This window comes from Schistocerca nitens, chromosome 2, assembly GCF_023898315.1.
Source record: "Schistocerca nitens isolate TAMUIC-IGC-003100 chromosome 2, iqSchNite1.1, whole genome shotgun sequence".
NCBI classification, from domain to species: domain Eukaryota; kingdom Metazoa; phylum Arthropoda; class Insecta; order Orthoptera; family Acrididae; genus Schistocerca; species Schistocerca nitens.
In genome coordinates this window covers 180,285,332-180,307,198 of record NC_064615.1, presented here as the reverse complement: position 1 = coordinate 180,307,198, position 21,867 = coordinate 180,285,332, and the positions used below count along the sequence as shown (strand labels likewise).

At 40.2% G+C, this 21,867-nt stretch overlaps 1 protein-coding gene across 6 annotated transcripts in view; it reads left to right on the top strand.

The window, feature by feature from the left end:
* LOC126235860 (uncharacterized) overlaps positions 1–21,867 on the top strand; it is a 196,477-nt gene that overhangs the window by 145,065 nt on the left and 29,545 nt on the right. For 5 of the 6 annotated variants that reach the window (XM_049944752.1, XM_049944746.1, XM_049944750.1 and 2 more), the window contains exon 3: positions 18,897–19,028. The exons of the other annotated variant lie outside the window; for it this stretch is intronic. In XM_049944752.1, coding sequence (XP_049800709.1) covers positions 18,897–19,028 — 132 coding nt within the window. The remainder of the gene's footprint in view (positions 1–18,896; positions 19,029–21,867) is intronic. 6 annotated transcript variants of the gene reach the window in all.

Here is a 21,867-nt window from a genome sequence, read left to right as displayed (position 1 = left end):
CATATCCAACAAGTCGTCCAAAAACTGCCTTATCATCAAACTTGGAACGGAATTGTTTGTTAATGTGAACATAGCAGCCTGTGCCAAAAATTCTGAGATGATCAAGTCGTCCTACTGGTCGATTAAACCATAGTTCATAAGGGGTTTTATTTTCAACTGTAGATTTTCCAGTACGATTTATTAGGTAGACTGCTGTGTTACATGCCTCTGCCCACAACCCTTTAGGTAATTTACTCGGATTTAGCATTGACCGGGCAGCTTCAACAATGGTCCTATTTTCCCGTTCAGCCACACCATTTTGTTCATGAGTGTAAGGAGGAGGAATCAGTAGCTCTATTCCCCTGTCTGCAAGCAGTTCACTGACATTCTTATTGTTAAATTCTTTGCCACCATCACATCTAAATTGTTTGACAACATGTCCATTAGTTCGTGCTTCATTTAAAAACTGCTTAAGCACAGTACACACTTCACTTTTGTGTCTTAAAAAGAAAATTCGACGAAATTTACTAAAATCGTCTTTGAAACATACATAATAATGCTTGCCTCCAAAAGATTTCGTGCTCATTGGTCCATTCCATTGACATACGCGTGGATTAATTCACCAGTACTGGTAGCGCGTATTGTTCGTGTTTTGAATGACAGCCTATGCATCTTTCCAACCGCACAGCCGTCACAAAATTCACTTTTGGCATCTTCCACATTAATGTTCATTCCTTTTAAAATATTCTTCACATGTTGTTTATTTTGATGACCAAACCTTTCATGGTACACTTGCAATGTTTCGGATGAAGTCATCAAGCTTATACGATTCATTTTTGCATTTCTAACAACACGCATGTTCAGCACATAAAGTCCATTTTTCACATAACCTGTCATAACAATATTGCCACTGACTTGTTTTCAAACACAGACATTATTATAACTAAAATTAGTACTGTAGCCTCTGCAGGCAATGGCTCTCACAGAGAACAGATTAGCACTTGCATCAGGGACGTACAAAACATTGTCCATTCTAGCATTGTACCATTTATTGTTTCGTCGAATTTGGATGTAAACTGTTCCTTGACCGTACGCACGCATTTTGACATCTTGTTTTCCCAATGAAATGACTTGAGGAACATCAAATTCACTATACGAAACAAAATACTGTTTGTTGGGAGTGATATGAGTTTTAGCGCCACTGTCGCAATACCATTTATTTGGGTCACTGTGATTACTGGTACACACACCCATAGAGTATGAAGTAAAAGCAGTGTCTTCACTTTCTTGCTTCTTCTCTTTTCTTTTATTGCTGTCATGAGTGTTCTGTGGACACTCTGCTGCCCAGTGACCTAATTGTTTGCATATATTACACGGAAACTTCTGTTTTAATTGTGACTTCGTCATCTTTACTTGCTGATTACTTGTTTGCCGTTTTCTTGTTTTAGAAACGACAAAAGCTGCACTTCCATTAATGTCTTGTTCACACAGTTCAATAGTACAGAGTTTTTCAATCAATAAATTCAAGCTTTGCTTTTCTGTCGGTATCGTATCCCAGAGATCCTTAAAATTGTCGTAGTCTTTTCCCAGTGTAGACAAAATTCAACCATTTAAGATTCTTTCAGATAGCGTATTTTCTTCATGTTTTGCTAATTAATCGTTCAGGTCCACAAATAACTTTTGCAGTTTGGCCACATGTGCACTAATATCTTCCGTTTCATCCCGTTTAACACGGAAAAATGTTTCAATCAACATATTCAAACGCTGAGTACTGCTACGTTCAAATCGGGCGCATAATTTGTCCCAGATTTCTTTAGCTTTCTTGCACGTTAAGACGAGTTCTGCAGCAGGTTTACTTAGCGCACTTGCTATAAGACTTGCTCCCTTTGCGTCGTCCTTGTGCCATTCCACATACGCTTCTTTTTGTGCACTTGTAGCATCTTGCGGCAACTCTACTCGTTCACGTGTACTGTTAATAATATCTTCTAGTCCATATGAACGCAGCACCATAGAAATATGCCATTTCCATTTGGCCCAGTCGTCAGGTCCTTCAAGCTTATCAATGCTGACCTTATAATCGCCGCTAGCAGTCATGTTTCTTTACAGACATAGGCTCATTTCAAATATTGTTTTAATTAAACTATGTTGTTTGCCTTTACACCTGTACTGGGCCCATAACCTGATGAAGAATATTATTTTAAAGGCAAGAAAACATTTTATTAGCTTTGTAATTACACCCTGGATACGAAAAAAACCACATTTACTGAAAGAAAACACAGAAGTTACGCACAAGCCAAGAATAAAGATATTGACAGCAGAGTCATGGAGCAGCACATAAATATAAACGTCAAGGAATTTTTTCTTTTCTTTTAACAAATATTAATGGTCTTTCATTAAATTACACTAAAACAAACTACGTTCAGTTCCACACAACATTCGAAGATGAAGAAATAGTAGTAAAAATAGGTGAGCAGGTGATAACCAGGGTGCATACCTCAAAATACCTAGGCTTGCATATTGACAGCAAACTGAACTGGTCAAGCCACATCCTGGATCGATGCAAAAGATTGAGTTCAGCAACTTACTACACCTCCCACTCCCCACTGCAGCCTCCTCCTTACCCCCACCCAGTCACCACTCCCATCATGCACTGGTGCTGCTGCTCGCAGTGTGGCTATAGTTGCTGTAGCTGTAGTCGTGTGTGTGTGTGTGTGTGTGTGTGTGTGTGTGTGTGTGTGTGTGTGTGTGTGTGTGTGTGTGTGTGTGGCCTTACGGGCCGAAATTCTTATTTGGAACAGTCTTTTTGTTGTGCCTATCTGTGACTCATCATTTCCACTATATGGGGAGCAGCAACTTTACTTTCCATAATATTGTTACGATATCATATTGTCTATGATTAGGTGCTGATCCCACCAACTCTGGTCATAAGTGAAAATGCTTTGAGAGTGAATGATTGTAAGAGATTTAATGGGCCTTCCAATTCACTACAAACCCTCTTGGTACTAAGGTTTTAGTGTCCTCAAGAATATATCCCTCAAAGTGTTAGGATGTTAAATTATCTCAGTCACAAATTATTTGTAACAAACAATGGGAAATCCAGGATGGAATAATGACAATAATGACAACATTATGTGACTGTACTGGAGTAGATGGTGGTGGTAGGATTCATGGCCAGGTCTTGCAGGTCTGTTGTTGTTGTTGTTGTGGTCTTCAGTCCTGAGACTGGTTTGATGCAGCTCTCCATGCTACTCTATTCTGTGCAAGCTACTTCATCTCCCAGTACCTACTGCAACCTACATCCTTCTGAATCTGCTTGGTGTATTCATCTCTTGGTCTCCCTCTATGATTTTTACCCTCCACGCTGCCCTCCAATACTAAATTGGTGATCCCTTGATGCCTCAGAACATGTCCTACCAACCGATCCCTTCTTCTAGTCAAGTTGTGCCACAAACTTCTCTTCTCCCCAATCCTATTCAACACCTCCTCATTAGTTATGTGATCTACCCATCTAATCTTCAGCATTCTTCTGTAGCACCACATTTCAAAAGCTTCTATTCTCTTCTTGTCTAAACTATTTATCGTCCATGTTTCACTTCCATACATGGCTACACTCCATACAAATACTTTCAGAAAAGACTTCCTGACACTTAAATCTATACTCGATGTTAACAAATTTCTCTTCTTCAGAAACGCTTTCCTTCCCATTGCCAGTCTACATTTTATATCCTCTCTACTTCGACCATCATCAGTTATTTTGCTCCCCAAATAGCAAATACTTTTAAGTGTCTCATTTCCTGATCTAATACCCACAGCATCACCCGATTTAATTCGACTACATTCCATTATCCTCGTTTTGCTTTTGTTGATGTTCATCTTATATTCTCCTTTCAAGACACTATCCATTCCGTTCAACTGCTCTTCCAAGTCCTTTGCTGTCTCTGACAGAATTACAATGTCATCGGCGAACCTCAAAGTTTTTATTTCTTCTCCATGGATTTTAATACCTACTCCGAATTTTTCTTTTGTTTCCTTCACTGCTTGCTCAATATACAGATTGAATAACACCAGGGAGAGGCTACAGCCCTGTCTCACTCCCTTCCCAACCACTGCTTCCCTTTCATGCCCCTCAACTCTTATAACAGCCATCTGGTTTCTATACAAATTGTAAGTAGCCTTTCGCTCCCTATATTTTACCCCTGCCACCTTCAGAATTTGAAAGAGCGTACTCCAGTAAACATTGTCAAAAGCTTTCTCTAAGTCTACAAATGCTAGAAACGTAGATTTGCCTTTCCTTAATCTAGCTTCTAAGATAAGTCGTAGGGTCAACATTGCCTCACGTGTTCCAGTATCTCTACGGAATCCAAACTGATCTTCCCCGAGGTCGTCTTCTACTAGTTTTTCCATTTGTCTGTAAAGAATTTGCATTAGTATTTTGCAGCCATGACTTATTAAACTGATATTTCAGTAATTTTCACATCTGTCAACACCTGCTTTCTTTGTGATTGGAATTATTATATTCTTCTTGAAGTCTGATGGTATTTCACTTGTCTCATACATCTTGCTCACCAGATGGTAGAGTTTTGTCAGGACATGCTCTCCCAACGCCATCAGTAGTTCTAATGGAATGTTGTCTACTCCCGGGGCCTTGTTTCGACTCAGGTCTTTCAGTGCTCTGTCAAACTCTTCATGCAGTATCAAGTCTCTCATTTCATCTTCATCTACACTCTCTTCCATTTCCATAATATTGTCCTCAAGTACATCGCCCTTGTATAGACCCTCTATATACTCCTTCCACCTTTCTGCTTTCCCTTCTTTGCTTAGAACTGGGTTTCCATCTGTGCTCTTGATATTCATACAAGTGGTTCTCTTTTCTCCAAAGGTCTCTTTAATTTTCCTGTAGGCAGTGTCTACCTTACCCCTAGTGAGAAAAGCCTCTACATCCTTACATTTATCCTCTAGCCATCCCTGCTTAGCCATTTTGCGCTTCCTGTCGATCTCATTTTTGAGACGTTTGTATTCCTTTTTGCCTGCTTCATTTACTGCATTTTTATATTTTCTCCTTTCATCAATTAAATTCAATATTTCTTCTGTTACCCAAGGATTTATATTAGCCCTCATCTTTTTACCTACTTGATCCTCTGCTGTCTTCACTACTTCATCCCTCAAAGCTACCCATTCTTCTTCTACTGTATTTCTTTCCCCCATTCCTGCCATTTGTTCCCTTACGCTCTCCCTGAAACTCTGTACAACCTCTGGTTTAGTAAGTTTATCCAGGTCCCATCTCCTTAAATTCCTACCTTTTTGCAGTTTCTTCAGTTTTAATCTACAGTTCATAACCAATAGATTGTAGTCAGAGTCCACATCTGCCCCAGGAAATGTTTTACAATTTAAAACCTGGTTCCTAAATCTCTGTCGTACCATTATATAATCTATCTGAAATCTGTCAGTATCTCCAGGCTTCTTCCTTGTATACAACCTTCTTTTATGATTCTTGAACCAAGTGTTAGCTATGATTAAGTTGTGCTCTGTGCAAAATTCTACCAGGCGGCTGCCTCTTTCATTTCTTATCCCCAATCCATATTCACCTACTACGTTTCCTTCTCTCCCTTTTCCTACTACCGAATTCCAGTCACCTATGACTATTAAATTTTCGTCTCCCTTCACTATCTGAATAATTTCTTTTATTTCATCATAAATTTCATCAATTTCTTCGTCATCTGCAGAGCTAGTTGGCATATAAACTTGTACTACTGTAGTAGGCGTGGGCTTCGTGTCTATCTTGGCCACAATAATGCGTTCACTATGCTGTTTGTAGTAGCTTACCCACATTCCTATTTTTTTATTCATTATTAAACCTACTCCTGCATTACCCCTATTTCACTTTGTATTTATAACCCTGTATTCGCCTGACCAAAAGTCTTGTTCCTCCTGCCACCGAACTTCACTAATTCCCACTATCTAACTTTAACCTATCCATTTCCCTTTTTAAATTTTCTAACCTACCTGCCCAATTAAGGGATCTGACATTCCACACTCCAATCCGTAGAATGCCAGTTTTCTTTCTCCTGATAACTTTTGCAGGTCTATTACAAGGATATGAGCCATGAGGCAATGGGATTAGGAGAAGAGGTAGAGCTAGAATGGACGAGGATATTGTGTAGGTTGCATGGGCAGGGGTCACAAGCATCAACTATCTAATCAAAGGCAAGGCAACCTGTGAAAGCAGTCATGAAAGATGATGAAACTTCCTGGCAGATTAAAACTGTGTGCCAGACCGAGACTCGAACTCGGGTCCTTTGCCTTTCGTGGGCAAGTGCTCTACCAACTGAGCTACCCAAGCACAATTCACGCCCCGTCCTCATAGCTTCACTTCTGCCAGTACCTCTTCTCCTACCTTCCAAACTTTACAGAAGTTCTCCTGCGACAACTGCAGAACTAGCGCTCCTGAAAGAAAGGATATTGTGGAGACATGGCTTAGCCATAGCCTGGGGGATGTTGCCAGAATGAGATTTTCACTCTGCATTCTGCTAGGTTTGCAGGAGAGCTTCTGTAAAGTTAGTTTGGAAGGTAGGAGATGAGGCACTGGCGGAAGTGAAGCTGTGAGGACAGGGCATAAGTCGTGCTTGGGCAGCTCAGTTGATAGAGCACTTTCCCGCGAAAGGCAACGGTCCCGATTTCGAGTCTCGGTCCAGCACACAGTTTTAATCTGCCAGGAAGTTCCATATCAGCGCACACTCCACTGCAGGGCGAAAATCTCATTATGAAAGATTATATCTATTCAAATTTTGCACTAGTCACATAAGAGTGGCGCTAACAGTGCCACTATGAGAATTCAAATTATATTTGCTTTAAATACACGCTGTAATGGTCACAAGTGTTAGTTACCTGTGAAATTGGACATAGTGAGTTCATGTTAGTCATGAATTCCTTTAAGGCAACAAGTACACCATTATCAACACTTCACTGAGTTTGAATGAGGTTGTGTAATAGGGTTACGAGGAACTGGATGTTCCTTCTGCAGTACTGCAGAAAGACTTGGCATGAAGATAGTCACTGTAAATGATTGATGGCAGTGGCTGTTACAACAATGTATGGCTGCAAGAAGACCAGGCTCTGGCAGCCATGTAGTGCGAACAAGAGGAAAGACCATCATGTTTGGCATATGCCACAAGCGCATCATACTAATCTACAGTGGCAACTGGAGCCGCAGTTGATATGACAGTGGCAAAACAAACTGTTACAAATTGGTTACTTCAAGGACAGCTGTCAGCCAGACACACTGTAGCGTCCATTCTACTGGTCTTAAACCAACACCATTTGTGACTTCAGTGGTGTCAGGCAAGAGCTCATTGGAGGGGAGGGTGGAGATCTGTTGTGTTTTCTGATGAAAGCTGGTTCTTCTCAGTGCCAGTAATGGACATGTGGCTATCCCATGCACACTGACTGCAAATTTGTAAGTCAATCTGGTGATCCGACCTGTTGTATTGCCATTCATGAAAAGCATTACAGCAGGTGTTCTTCAACAGGATAATGCTCATCCACATACTGCTGTTGTAAGCCAACATGCTCTACAGAGTATCAACGTGATGCTTCGGCCTGTTCAGTCACCAGGATTGTTTCCAGTTGACTATATATGGGACACTTATCAAATGACACAAACAGCATTGACCAACTTTGTATTGACCAACCAATTGCAACAGGCATGGAACTCCATCCCACAAACCAACATCCGGCACCTGCACAACAGAATGCATGCAGGTTTGCATTTAACATTATGGTGGTTATACTAGTTATTAATGTACCAGCATTTCACATTTGTAATGTCTTATCTCACAATTACATTAACGTGTATCTAGCAAAATTAATCACTTAAATATGTAACCTAGACAAATGTATTCCTGAAATTTAATTATTCTACATTAATTATTTTTTGATGTCCTGATTTTTTTTATGTCACTGTATATTTGTTATCCAGCATGATACGATTAGGCTGACTGCATGTGTATACAGAGCAATCATTCACCTAGAATCTATGCCAAAGCTTTTAGCCTCCTTTAAACATCAGATGGCAGCTCCTCATAATGAAAATGTCTACAGACTCTTGTCTACTTTGGCATTGTCAACATTCCATCTGATTTGTCACATGCCCATTTTGTTGACCTCCACAAACCACACAAAACCAACAAAAATATATTTAACAAGATAGATAAAAAAATCTACTCACCAAGCGGTGACAGAACACGCAGATACTCAGTTTCCAAAATTTCCTCTGTTTTCATGACTGTCCCAATCGATTTTTTCATTTTATCTTTTTTGGTACCATATAGATCGCACATAGCTAACACTTGGTTCAAGAATCATAAAAGAAGGTTGTATACCTGGAAGAATCCTGGAGATACTAAAAGGCATCAGATAGATTATATAATCGTAAGACAGAGATTTAGGAACCAGGTTTTAAATTGTAAGACATTTCCAGGGGCAGATGTGGATTCTGACCACAATCTATTGGTTATGAACTGCAGATTGAAACTGAAGAAACTGCAAAAAGGTGGGAATTTAAGGAGATGGGACCTGGATAAACTGAAAGAACCAGAGGTTGTAGAGAGTTTCAGGGAGAGCATAAGGGAACAATTGACAGGAATGGGGGAAAGAAATACAGTAGAAGAAGAATGGGTAGCTCTGAGGGATGAAGTAGTGAAGGCAGCAGACGATCAAGTAGTTAAAAAGACGAGGGCTAATATAAATCCTTGGGTAACAGAAGAAATATTGAATTTAATTGATGAAAGGAGAAAATATAAAAATGCAGTAAATGAAGCAGGCAAAAAGGAATACAAATGTCTCAAAAATGAGATCGACAGGAAGTGCAAAATGGCTAAGCAGGGACAAATGTAAGGATGTAGAGGCTTGTCTCACTAGGGGTAAGATAGATACTGCCTACAGGAAAATTAAAGAGACCTTTGGAGAGAAGAGAACCACTTGTATGAATATCAAGAACTCAGATAGCAACCCAGTTCTAAGCAAAGAAGGGAAGGCAGAAAGGTGGAAGGAGTATATAGAGGGTTTATACAAGGGCGATGTGCTGGAGGACAATATTACGGAAATGGAAGAGAGTGTAGATGAAGATGAAATGGGAGATAAGATACTGCGTGAAGAGTTTGACAGAGCACTGAAAGACCTGAGTCGATACAAGGCACCGGGAGTAGACAACATTCCATTAGAACTACTGACGGCCTTGGGAGAGCCAGTCATGACAAAACTCTACCATCTGGTGAGTAAGCTGTATGAGACAGGCGAAATACCATCAGACTTCAAGAAGAATATAATAATTCCAATCCCAAAGAAAGCAGGTGTTGACAGATGTGAAAATTACCGAACTATCAGTTTAATAAGTCACAGCTGCAAAATACTAACACGAATTCTTTACAGACGAATGGAAAAACTGGTAGAAGCAGACCTCGGGGAAGATCAGTTTGGATTCCGTAGAAATGTTGGAACACAACTTACCTTAGAAGAAAGATTAAGAAAAGGCAAACCTACGTTTCTAGCATTTGTAGACTTAGAGAAAGCTTTTGACAATGTTTACTGGAGTACGCTCTTTCAAATTCTGAAGGTGGCAGGGGTAAAATATAGGGAGCGAAAGGCTACTTACAATTTGTATAGAAACCAGATGGCTGTTATAAGAGTTGAGGGGCATGAAAGGGAAGCAGTGGTTGGGAAGGGAGTGAGACAGGGCTGTAGCCTCTCCCCGGTGTTATTCAATCTGTATATTGAGCAAGCAGTGAAGGAAACAAAAGAAAAATTCGGAGTAGGTATTAAAATCCATGGAGAAGAAATAAAAACTTTGAGGTTCGCCGATGACATTGTAATTCTGTCAGAGACAGCAAAGGACTTGGAAGAGCAGTTGAACGGAATGGATAGTGTCTTGAAAGGAGAATATAAGATGAACATCAACAAAAGCAAAACGAGGATAATGGAATGTAGTCGAATTAAATCGGGTGATGCTGTGGGTATTAGATCAGGAAATGAGACACTTAAAAGTATTTGCTATTTGGGGAGCAAAATAACTGATGATGGTCGAAGTAGAGAGGATATAAAATGTAGACTGGCAATGGGAAGGAAATCGTTTCTGAAGAAGAGAAATTTGTTAACATCGAGTATAGATTTAAGTGTCAGGAAGTCGTTTCTGAAAGTATTTGTATGGAGTGTAGCCATGTATGGAAGTGAAACATGGACGATAAATAGTTTGGACAAGAAGAGAATAGAAGCTTTCGAAATGTGGTGCTATAGAAGAATGCTGAAGATAAGGTGGGTAGATCACGTAACTAAAGAGGAGGTATTGAATAGGATTGGGGAGAAGAGAAAGTTGTGGCACAACTTGACTAGAAGAAGGGATCGGTTGGTAGGACATGTTTTGAGGCATCAAGGGATCACAAATTTAGCATTGGAGGGTGGCGTGGAGGGTAAAAATCGTAGAGGGAGACCAAGAGATGAATACACCAAGCAGATTCAGAAGGATGTAGGTTGCAGTAGGTACTGTGAGATGAAGAAGCTTGCACAGGATGGGGCAGCATGTAGAGCTGCATCAAACCAGTCTCAGGACTGAAGACCACAACAACAACAATAGATCGCATACTCATTACCTCTTATTAATGATTTCCATATGACTTTTTCTAATTTTTCTGCCTTTTTCCTTGCCTTTTCTTCCGTTTTTCTATCTTTTCCACCCTCTGTTTCCCCGCTCTCATGATTTTTAACTCTCCAAGCTGTCCTCTCTTGCCATGGTGAATCCCATATCACATTACATCTGTTCTTTTCGAAAACATGCCTTTGCAGTAGCAAAACTTAAAGTCCCACATTCTGTTTCATGAAACCTGCTTGTCCCTAGGAGTTACTCCAAAAGGCCTAACATTGAAAGTCGGTATTTCTGGATGCAGTCCTACCCTACACCAGGCTCTTTTGCAGTTTCAAATACAGCACTCTCTTGCTCTTACACAGCTAATCTGTGATCTGTATCTATCATCAGCAAATTTCCACTCTACCAGACTTCTCTCCTTGTATAAAATTCTGCAGTTATCTTCTCCTCATGTTTCCTTGGATGGTATCATCCACAAAGCCAACAAGCCAACTTCAGACTGCAACAGCATGCCAGATTTCACCTCAAAAAGCTGTCCCACCTTTTCCTAAACTTCTTGAACAGTGGTATTTTCCTTCCTGTCCCTCTGCAGCTCCCTAAACAGTCACACCATCAATCACTACTCCTCTCCTACAAACCAAGCTTGGCCAACCTCCTCAAATCGAATCACAGTTTGGTTTCTGAAGCAGCAAAAATATGGAGTCAGCCATAGTAGAATTCACAAAAGTTGTACTTGATGCTCTAGATAAAGATGAGTGTGTCACAGGCATATTTTTTGGATCTTTCTAAAGTGTTTGATACAGTCAACCACAAGATTCTATTAAATAAAGTAGAAGCATTAGGAATAAGAGGGGTAGCCAATGACTGGTTTTGATCATACCTAGTAGATAGGGTACAAAGAGTAGAGATAACACATACTTCAAATAGATCCAAACATTTAGTAAAACACTTATCAGAACTGAAATACATTACTATAGGGGTTCCGCAAGGTAGCATATTAAGACCAATACTATTCCTGATATACATCAGTGACTTTCCCAGTAGTGTTACTCATTATAGTTACTGAGAAAACAAGAGAACTCCTTGCCAAGAAAGCAAATGAAACTCTCAAGGAAGTTTATGACTGGTCAATAAGCAAAAAAGTGACATCGAACATAAAGAAAACTAATGCCATGAATTTTAGTTTGAAGAGGAAAATGACAATGTTAAATTAAATGTAGATGGCACCTCTATAGACTGTGCAACGAATGCAAAATTTCTAGCAATGAATATCGATTCTCAGTTGAAGTGGTGCGAACACACAATGGTACTTATAAACAGAATGTCATCAGCATGTTATGCCCTTAGAATCCTATCATCAGTGTGTAACATGTAGTGCCTTTTAGTTACATGTTATTCTTATGTACACTCAATTCTTAGCTATGGCATTCTTTTTTGGGGAACAAATGTACAAAATATGAACACAATTTTCAAACTCCCAAAAAGAGCCATAAAAATAACAACCAAAAATACTAGTCAAGCTGATTGCAAAAATACACTTATCTGAAAAGGCAGCTAAAAAGTACCTGTTAAGCAATACATTTTATACATTGAAGGATTACTTAGATAAAACAGAGTAGGGGTTTAATAATAAACTGTTATACAAATAAATAAATAATAATAATAATAATGATTATAAAACCCCTTCACTTTGTGTTTTTTTCCTTTCTAGTAATACTTACCCCCAAGCTATGCATAGCACAATACTAACACCTCTTCCTCTTTCTGAGCTCAACATATGGAGCGATGCTGTCTCAGTTTTTCAGGATAGCAAATGGGAAGTTGTGGTACAGAAAATGGCCCAGAGATCACCAAAGTGTGTGTGTGTGTGTGTGTGTGTGTGTGTGTGTGTGTGTGTAGTGTGGAAGTGCTATGAAACATTGTGTGTATAGTGTGTGCAGTGACTGATAGTATGAGTGAACAGTGTGACATTACATTATTTAATAAGTTATTTGTAAAAAAAAGTACTGTATACCAGGAATAAATCTAATGATTGTCTCTAATTAGAAGTCTGTAAATAAATGGTTATATGAATTAGCTTATTTTAAATTGGTCTAAACTTGTAAATACGAGGGCCGTTCAGAAAGTAACCTCCGGTTGATTTAAAAAAATACACCAAGTTAAATAAAAATATTTTAATATATACATCTTACAACTACATCTTTGCACTATTTTTCTACATAGTCTCCATAGCGATTGAGGCACTTATCGTATCTCTTCACAAGCTTTGAAATTCCTTCTGCATAAAAATCACCCGCTTGTGCCTGGAGCCAGCCTGTGACCGCATCTTTGAGCTCTTCGTCGTCATCAAACCGCTGTGACCCGAGCCATTTCTTCAAATGCATGAAGAGGTGATAATCACTTGGCGCCAGGTCTGGGCTGTAAGGTGGATGGTTGATAACGTCCCACTTGAAGGACTCAAGAAGGGCCTTGTTCTGCGAGGAGAGTGAGGACGGGCGTTATCGTGCAAAAAAACGATACCGTAAGTCAGCATACCACGGCGTTTGTTCTGTATAGCCCGTCGTAACTTTTTTATTGTTTCACAGTACACATCTTGATTAATGGTCGTACCACGTTCCATGAATTCAACCAACAACACCCCTTTGGAATCCCAAAACACCGTTGCCATCAGTTTTCTGGCAGAAAAATCTTGCGAGGCTGTTCTTGGTTTGGTAGGCGAATTTGAATGTGCCCACATCTTTGATTGTTCTTTTGTCTCAGGGTTCACGTACTTAATCCAGGTTTCGTCACCGGTCACGATTCTGTTTAACAATGGTTCTCCTTCGTCCTCATAACGTGACAGAAAGTCTAATGCAGAGGCCATTCTTTGAGTTTTGTGGTGGTCGGTAAGAATTTTGGGCACCCATCGTGCACAGAACTTACGGTAACCCAATCTTGCTGTCACTATCTTGTACAAGAGAGTCTTAGAAATCTGTGGAAAACCAGTAGACAACTCCGACATTGAGAAACGTCGATTTTCACGAACTTTTGCATCAACTGTCTGAACGAGTTCGTCAGTCACCAATGATGGTCTACCACTCCTCTCTTCATCATGAACGTTTTCTCGTCCACTTTTAAATAAACGTACCCATTCACGGACAACTCCTTCACTCATAACTCTTGGTCCGTACACGGCACAAAGCTCACAATGAATAGCTGCTGCAGAGTATCCTTTGGCTGTAAAAAACCTTATGACAGCACGCACTTCACATTTGGCGGGGTTTTCTATTGCAGCACACATTTCAAACTGCCACAAAAACTAAACTAGCGCAGGTACGACGTTCACTCGACCACGGCTTGATGCCGACTGACCTGTTGAGTGCGTGAACGCACAGATGGCGTCGCTACTCCCCCCACAACCCGCACTGTGACCAATCGGAGGTTACTTTCTGAACTGCCCTCGTACTTTGACATGTCCTATATCCTTGTAAAAAGAGATCTACTACTATTACTACTAAATCCCACAGCTTTCACCTTTGCCTCCCAGACCAAGAATAACCCATAACCCCAAGAATCAGTCACAACAGTACATTGTCCTTAACCTCTCATCTAAAGCACTCTCCCCTCCTGAATTATCTGTGTTATCTGAGGGCCTCACTTTCAGCCCTATACCTGCATTTTATCATGCTGCTTTCGTGAAGGACCTACTTTCCTTCACATATAATATCCTTTGGAAATATCATTTTGTCACCCAACCCCAAAACCATTCCAACAGAAAACCTGACATTAAACCCTGCCTGAACAGTTCAGACCATGATCAGAACTTGATCCATCACCACTATCTCAAAATCATCCTTTACAAGCCTTCCAAGAATTCCTCACATCCAGCATTGCTTCACAACCCTTCCTCAGGTCCCTACAACATGACCCTATGTTCCCTAAAAGCTGATGACTCCATCATTATCCTCCCAGCAGACAAAGGATTTACCACTGTAGTAATTAACTGAAAGGAGTATGTTAGTGAAGGTCTATGCCAGCTATCTCATACATCTACATACAGTGTCTGCCATCAAGATCCCATCCCTGTCTTTCAAACTGACCTGCAGTCCCTCCTTAAAACCTCAGGCCCCTCACAAGGACTACCACCTCAATCCATAGACCTTCTCATCCCACCCAAACCACCCACCCCCATCTTTTACCTTCTTCCTAAGATCCACAAACCCAATCATCCTGGCCGTCCTCTAGCTGCTGGCTTCAAAGCACCCGCTGAACGTATATCTGCCTTAGTTGATCTACACCTGCAACCTGTAGTTCAAAGACTCCCCTCCTACGTCAAAGATACCAACCATTTCCTAGATTGTGTGAAATCTGTGCCCATCCCACTCCCATCACACACCTCACTAGTCACCACTGATACCACCTCCCCCTTTACCAACATCCTCCATGTACATGGTCTGTCTGTTGCTGAACATTTTCTCAGTCAGTGCTCATCTGATTCCAAGCCTACAACATCCTTCATGCTCACCTTAATTAACTTTATACAACTACTTCACATCTGAGGGCAGACATACAAACAGGTTAGGGGTAAGGCCATGGGAACCAGGATGGTCCTTCCTATGCCAACCTTTTCATTGGTCACTTGGAGAGCACTTTCCTGGGATTCATAAGTCTTCATCAGCCCTTGGTTTGATTTAGACACATTGATGACATCTTTACCATATGGACACATGGGGAGGCTGACCTGCTAAAATTCCTGGAGTCTCTGAATACCTTCTCCCAATTAAATTTCACATGGTCCTATTCCGAATACCATGCCACTTTCCTTGATGTTGATCTTGTCCTCACTGAAGGCCAGTTAAATACTTCCATCCACATTAAACCTACCAACAAACAACAGTAGTTACATTCTAACAGTTGCCGTCCTTTCCATGTCAAAAGTTCCCTCCCATACAGCCTTGGCATCTGAGGCAAATGTATTTGTCTGGATGCAGACTCTTTACAGCAATACACCACCATTCTCACCCCAGCCTTCACTGCACATAATTACCCAACTAGCCTAGTTAAAAAGCAGATTTTCTGGGCCATCACATCCAATCCTGTTACTGCTGATCCCTCCATAAAACAGCTTCAGGGCACACCATTGGCGACTCAGTGTTATTCTGGTCTGGAATGTCTTAATCAGCTACTTCGACAGGGCCATGACTTCCTCAAATCATGCCCTGAAATGAGATCTTTTCTGTCGCCCTCCCAATCTCCACAATATTCTTGTCAGATCCTATGGTCCTTCTGCACCCATCTTCCTACCGTATGGCTCCTACCTCTGTGACCATCCCCACTGCAAGACTTGCCCTAAGTACCCTCCTACCTCCACCTATAATAGCCCTGTAACTGGCAAAACATATACTATCAAAGGGAGAGCCACCTGTGAAATGACACAGAGCAAAATGCTCTACAACTTGACATTCATGACCTCGGCACCTGTTTCACCACACATGTTATCTGGATTCTTCACCCAGACACCATTTTCTCAGAACTCTGTAGGTGGTAACTAGCACTAGAACATGTCCTTGGTTCTCACCATCCACCTGGCCTTAATTTACGTTAATTTCTTCCTGGCCTTAATTTACGTTAATTTCTTCTGTCTCAGCATTTCTTCACTGTAACTACTCTTTACTTTACTCTGCTTTAGTTTTCTTCATCTTATATTGTCTTTTCCATCTATTTTTCACTGCCTCCCTCCCATCTCTGTTATGTACAATGCACTTACCTTTTCGCTCTTATTAACTCATGCACAATGTTTTAGTAGTAATTTCTGTCTTGCATATTACCTTCTTCCATCTTTAAGGTCTCAGGTTTTCAAATTTTGTCCAATGTAGTCTCCAACGATCAGTCTCTCCTCCTCATCCCATACAGTAAGTCTCCCCTTATCTGTGGTTGCGGGTGACTTTCCCAAAATCTATCTTTTCCTAGACCTCTCCAGTCCTTTTCCTTCACCCTTCTTCCTTCCCCTTCAACCCTTCTGCCTGAAGAGGGAGACAATGGCTTCAAAAGCTTGCCAATGATGTGTGTGTTCTGCTGCCACTTGGCAAGTGCATTTTTTTATCTATCTAATTAAATAATTTTGTCAATAATTGATTGTTTTTGTTGTTATATCAACAAAAATACATGTAATATGCACAATCCAACATGAACCAAATATCAGTCTATACTGATGTCTGGTGTGACCTTCTGCCCCATCTTCAGTAATGGTTACATGCGAGGGTAATATTTTAGCTGCTATGTGGTTTTCCACAATCATGATCTCAAGAATCATGAACAAAATGATCTTGTCAAGCTATCAAATCCTGTTTCAGTTCCCTTAACGCACTTTCATTCATTTGAGCCAACAGTGCATCCCGTCGAGGGATCCCTCCCTCTCACACCCACAATATCTAGGGAAGGAGGTGACTTTGTTCTGGGAGTCAGGGCTTGCAGGAATTCATGAAAACAAATTGACAGAGGAGACAATTAGGTTTGTACAGTACCTACAGTGACACAAGCAATTATCTCATTGTGAGGCACAGTGCCTTATTTCATGGGAGGATCAGTGGCTGCAAGTTAGGGTTATGAAACTGAGATTGATGAGGTCATCAGTCCTGCCATGTGAAAGCTTCTCCCAACCACAGAGGCAAAAATAAGTGCTGTTGACTAATTTCAAAATACATTTATTCCTCCTTAAGCAATAGTATCTATAAGATGCTAGTGGCATAAGACAACATGTATACATCACATATTTCAAGGGTTCACCAAGTTTACTAGCAAGATGTAGATCAATTTCACTGGAGAAGTGTCCTGTATTTTGAACTATCTCAAGCACCCATAAAAATTCTATTCCTCTTTCAGTTTTTACACAGTGCCTTGGAAAGGGACAAGCTAGTTCTAAAACACCAGCGCTTCTCGTTGTGAAGTTATTTTAAGGTTTTATTCTTTCTTTACACCTCTCATTGTTTAACAACAAAAATAATCGATTTTTGGAAATATAACGTAATTGAATACGTAAAAAATCTACTCAACAAGTGGTGGCAGGAGAACACAATATAAAAGGTATTATAGTTTTCAAGCTTTCAGAGCCAGTGGCTCCTCCTGGCACAAGGGTTGAAGGGGAGGAAAAAGGGGTGAAGGAAAAGGGCTGGTGATATTTAGGAAAATGGGTGGAGTTTGGAAAAGTTTCCCAGAACGTTGGATCAGTGGAGACTCACCCGATGGAATGAGAAGGGAAGACTGATTGTCAGGGAGAAATCTCATATGTGCAGTCCCCAACAGTCAGCCTTTCCTTCCCATCCCATCTGGTAAGAAGACGAACTGTGGTCCTGGGTGACTTTTCTGTACTCTACCTCTTTTCCTAAATCTGACCAGTTCTTTTCCTTCACCCCTCTTCCTTACCCTTCAACCCATCTGCCAGAAGAGGGTGCCACTGGCTCTGAAATCTTGCAAACTGTAATACCTTTATATGTGTGTTCTCCTGCCAATGCTTGGTGAATAGATTCTTTATCTATCTAGTTACATTATAATCCTTGTTTAACAGTTTCATTAAATTATTACTCTATTGAGTGACTTGACTCATTTTATTTTACTATGAATAACTATTTATTTAGCTCATATTTTATGAGCACACCTCACTTTGTCTTTCTTCAAAGATTTGATGGACTCATCTTTTCATCTCTGCTGTACTTCTTATCTTTCCTTCACTCACTTTCTTTATTCTTTAGTTTCCAATAACATGTATTACTTATTTCTTTCCATTCTTGTAAACTATGCAGCAATCGGTGTATTTGATAGTTATGGTCACCGTAGATACCTCGGAACACAATGAATAAGATATTAAGTAAAAGAAACTGGGAAGACAGCACTTTGGGAAGTGAAAAGTAGGAAAATGAAACTACTGGTTAAATATGTCTGGCACAATGATAAGATACTACTTGCACTAACCAGAAATGATCGTTTTAATAACAGTTTTCCAAACACAGTGACATTTTGGCAGAAAAAACGAGAAGTTTCTTCATATACAAATGTACATTTCTCTGCTGCTGGCCATGTCTATGATTTTTCAGTAATGTTTCAGAGACTAACCCACTAGTTTGTAATCTGTTTCAAACAATTGGAAAATCATTGTTTATATTTATTTAAAAAATGAAGTCATGTCTACACTAGAGTACATGCCTTCATTTATGATCTACAACAGAATTATTCCATGTATTTCTTCTTATTATGTAAGTCAAGTTTTAAGCAACATTAACTGAAAAGTAACTGTTAAGTACTTTTTCAGGAAGCAATGCATGCACACTAATAGCTCTCCTGGTAGCTCATCAGTGTTACAAAGATAACATAAATATTTCACCAGGTGAACAGCGCCTGAGCTCTCACATTATTACCGCTCTGGCAGAAAGCATAATGGAAGGTAAAGCAAACAAACAGCATCTATGTAATTAGCTTATAATTCAAATGAGATATTCATAAAATAAATTGATGAAAGTATACATGAATTATAGTTAGAAAAAAGAATTGTTTTATTGGCTGCAAGGTTTATGTGCACTTCCCACAGGTTACATTGCGTCTCTTGTTTGAAGAAGTGCCTTTGGAATTGTGAAGGTTCATGTGTGCATGGTGGTGTACCAGCGTATTTCTGCATTGTGGTAAGATGGCATTTCAAGAACATCTTCCTCTATTTATGGATTGGTTGAGTTGGTCCAGACCATTGTAATGTAATTTAAATATGATCCTTCATACTGACAAAGGCATTTCTTCCATCATTAGAGGCCATATGACTCACAAGAATTGCAAATATGCCTTACCTGTGCAGTATTATGGAAGGATGGCTGATCCCATGTTCAGTGCCAACACACTGGGGTTGAACTGGTACTGCTTGGTGGTGTCCACTATGCCTTGGAGATCCTACATTGTCACATATGGATAGGGAATAACAGCATGTCATTATGGAAATGTTACTATATTGGGTCAGAATTACCATCTGAGCACTGAAACCATATATTTATGAACACAAGTTTATTGAATAGTATTTATTCCAGCCCCCCAGTTGTTTACACTGTTCAGAGATACCATGTACTTTTAGTATAAAGAAGTAGAAGGTCACATATCCTCACATGAAATGACTGTAAAATACTTTAAAATGTTTAAACTCGACTCCAAAATAGCATACTTACATGACTGGTATTCCATTCACTGAATATCACTGAACATCAAAACCTTAGTTTTGATGTTGCTTGAAAATATCTACACTGGTAAAACCTGCTTTCTTGTATTTCACCATCAGCATAACAATATTTATGTTACAGTTGCTAACACAACTAGGTAGGAGAACCTCTATAATATACAGTAGTTCTCATTTTTTCAGTTTCGAAAAAAGTTAAAATGAAAACATGTTGTAGTCTTCAGTCCAAAGATGGGTATGATGCAGCTCTCCTGTGAAGGCTTCTCATCTCTGCATAACTACTGCAACCTACATCCATTTGAATCTGCTTAGGGTGTTTCAAGCTTTGGTCTCACCCTGCAATTTTTACTCACCAATCTTCCTGCCATTATCAAACTGACAATCCCATGATGCCTTATGGTGCGTCCTATTGATCAGTTCCTTCTCTTAGTTAAGTTGTGCCATAAATCTCTCCCCACCATTGCACGAGTTTTATTTGGAGGACAAAACACAGTTCTGACCTGGTGTTTCTTCAGAATGCAGGCGATTTTCCCCAAGAGTGCGCCTGTGTATGGAATAAATGCTGTGCCTACCTCCTCCCTTGTGACTTCATCCATCTCAACAGGTTGTGCTGCAGTGGTTGGGCGGAGAGCACGTTGAAAAAAGAAAAAAGAAAAAATGGGTACACAGAGTGGCAGATAGCACAACAAGACATCCAAGTTTTCCAAGAATAAATGAAAATTTCCTGAAGGGGACCTATATACTGTTACAATTATAAAAGAGCCCTCCTTCAGTTTAAGTTGACAGGCACATGCTTCTATATGTTGCTCTAGACAAAACTTTTTTGTATCTAAGTTTTTTATACAGTAATAACTTTTGACATGTATAGCAACTCCTCCTCTCACCTTATTCTCTCTACTCATATGTGCAGCTAGTTTATAACCACTGGTATTTACGTTTTCCTTATCAGACACAATGTGATGCTCAGACAGGCATAGTATATCTATTACATTATCAGATTCAATGTCATCTAAACAAACCAGGAGCTCATCTACTTTATTCTTCAATCCTGGAATATTTTGGTGAAAAATGGTAACATTTTTTACTTTACTTTTGTGAGAATCTACTTTTTTCTTTAATCCACCAATATTTTGTTTAAATATGGTAACATTATTATTTACTTTAATGTTGTGTGAATCTTGTGAGTTTTGGACCTCTTTAGCACCTGCCTGCATGAACTTCTCATTGGACACTGATATTAGTCTAAAAAAGAGGTACATACATGAGTACTAGTGTTCCCCCTTATGGATTTCGCTAACAACCCTGCCAGTTTACCCTCCCTTTCCTACTGAGGTGTAGGCCATGCCTTGTGAAATCCCCCCTAGCAATAGTCTCGACAGGAACCAATCCAATGTCTGACAGAATGGCCGCCCTACGCAACTGATCCAACTCCATATTTACCCTCGTGACAGAGCAGTTCAACTGGGGCTGATCATGCCACACGAAAGCAGGCACCAGCCCAACATTGGTATGGGTCATTGCCGAGGCTATTTTCACCAGGTCACACTCAATACTGTAGCCCTGATCCTTATCAATACTGTTTCCCACTCCACCCACTGTCATCACATGATCCTGCTTTGAGAAACCCTTGCACAAGGAACCTATATCCTCTACCACCTGGCTAAGACATACACTTGGCTTGAAAAAGTTTGTGACCTGGTACCTGTTACCTAATTTTTCCTCCAAAATCTGGCCCACACCTCTTCCACGGCTGCTACCTAGTAACAGAACTTTCCTCTTACTTTCTACTTTTTTTGAAACAGTTGGTTTCCTAGTGAGATTCTGTTGCATCTTAACTACATCTACTTCCACTGGAGCCTCTTCCTTACTTAACTGTGGTAGCAAGGCAGATCTACTGGTCGTGCCAATTGGGAAACTGTCAGACACTGTTCTTTTTCTGTGGCCCCTGTTCCCATCTACCACTTCCCACTGCTGTTTACCTTCCTCCCCCTTAACCTCTTCAGTTCCTCCCTCGCTCTGTCTAAATCAGCCTGGAGGGCTCTAATTTTCTCCTCCTGTTCAGCTATAA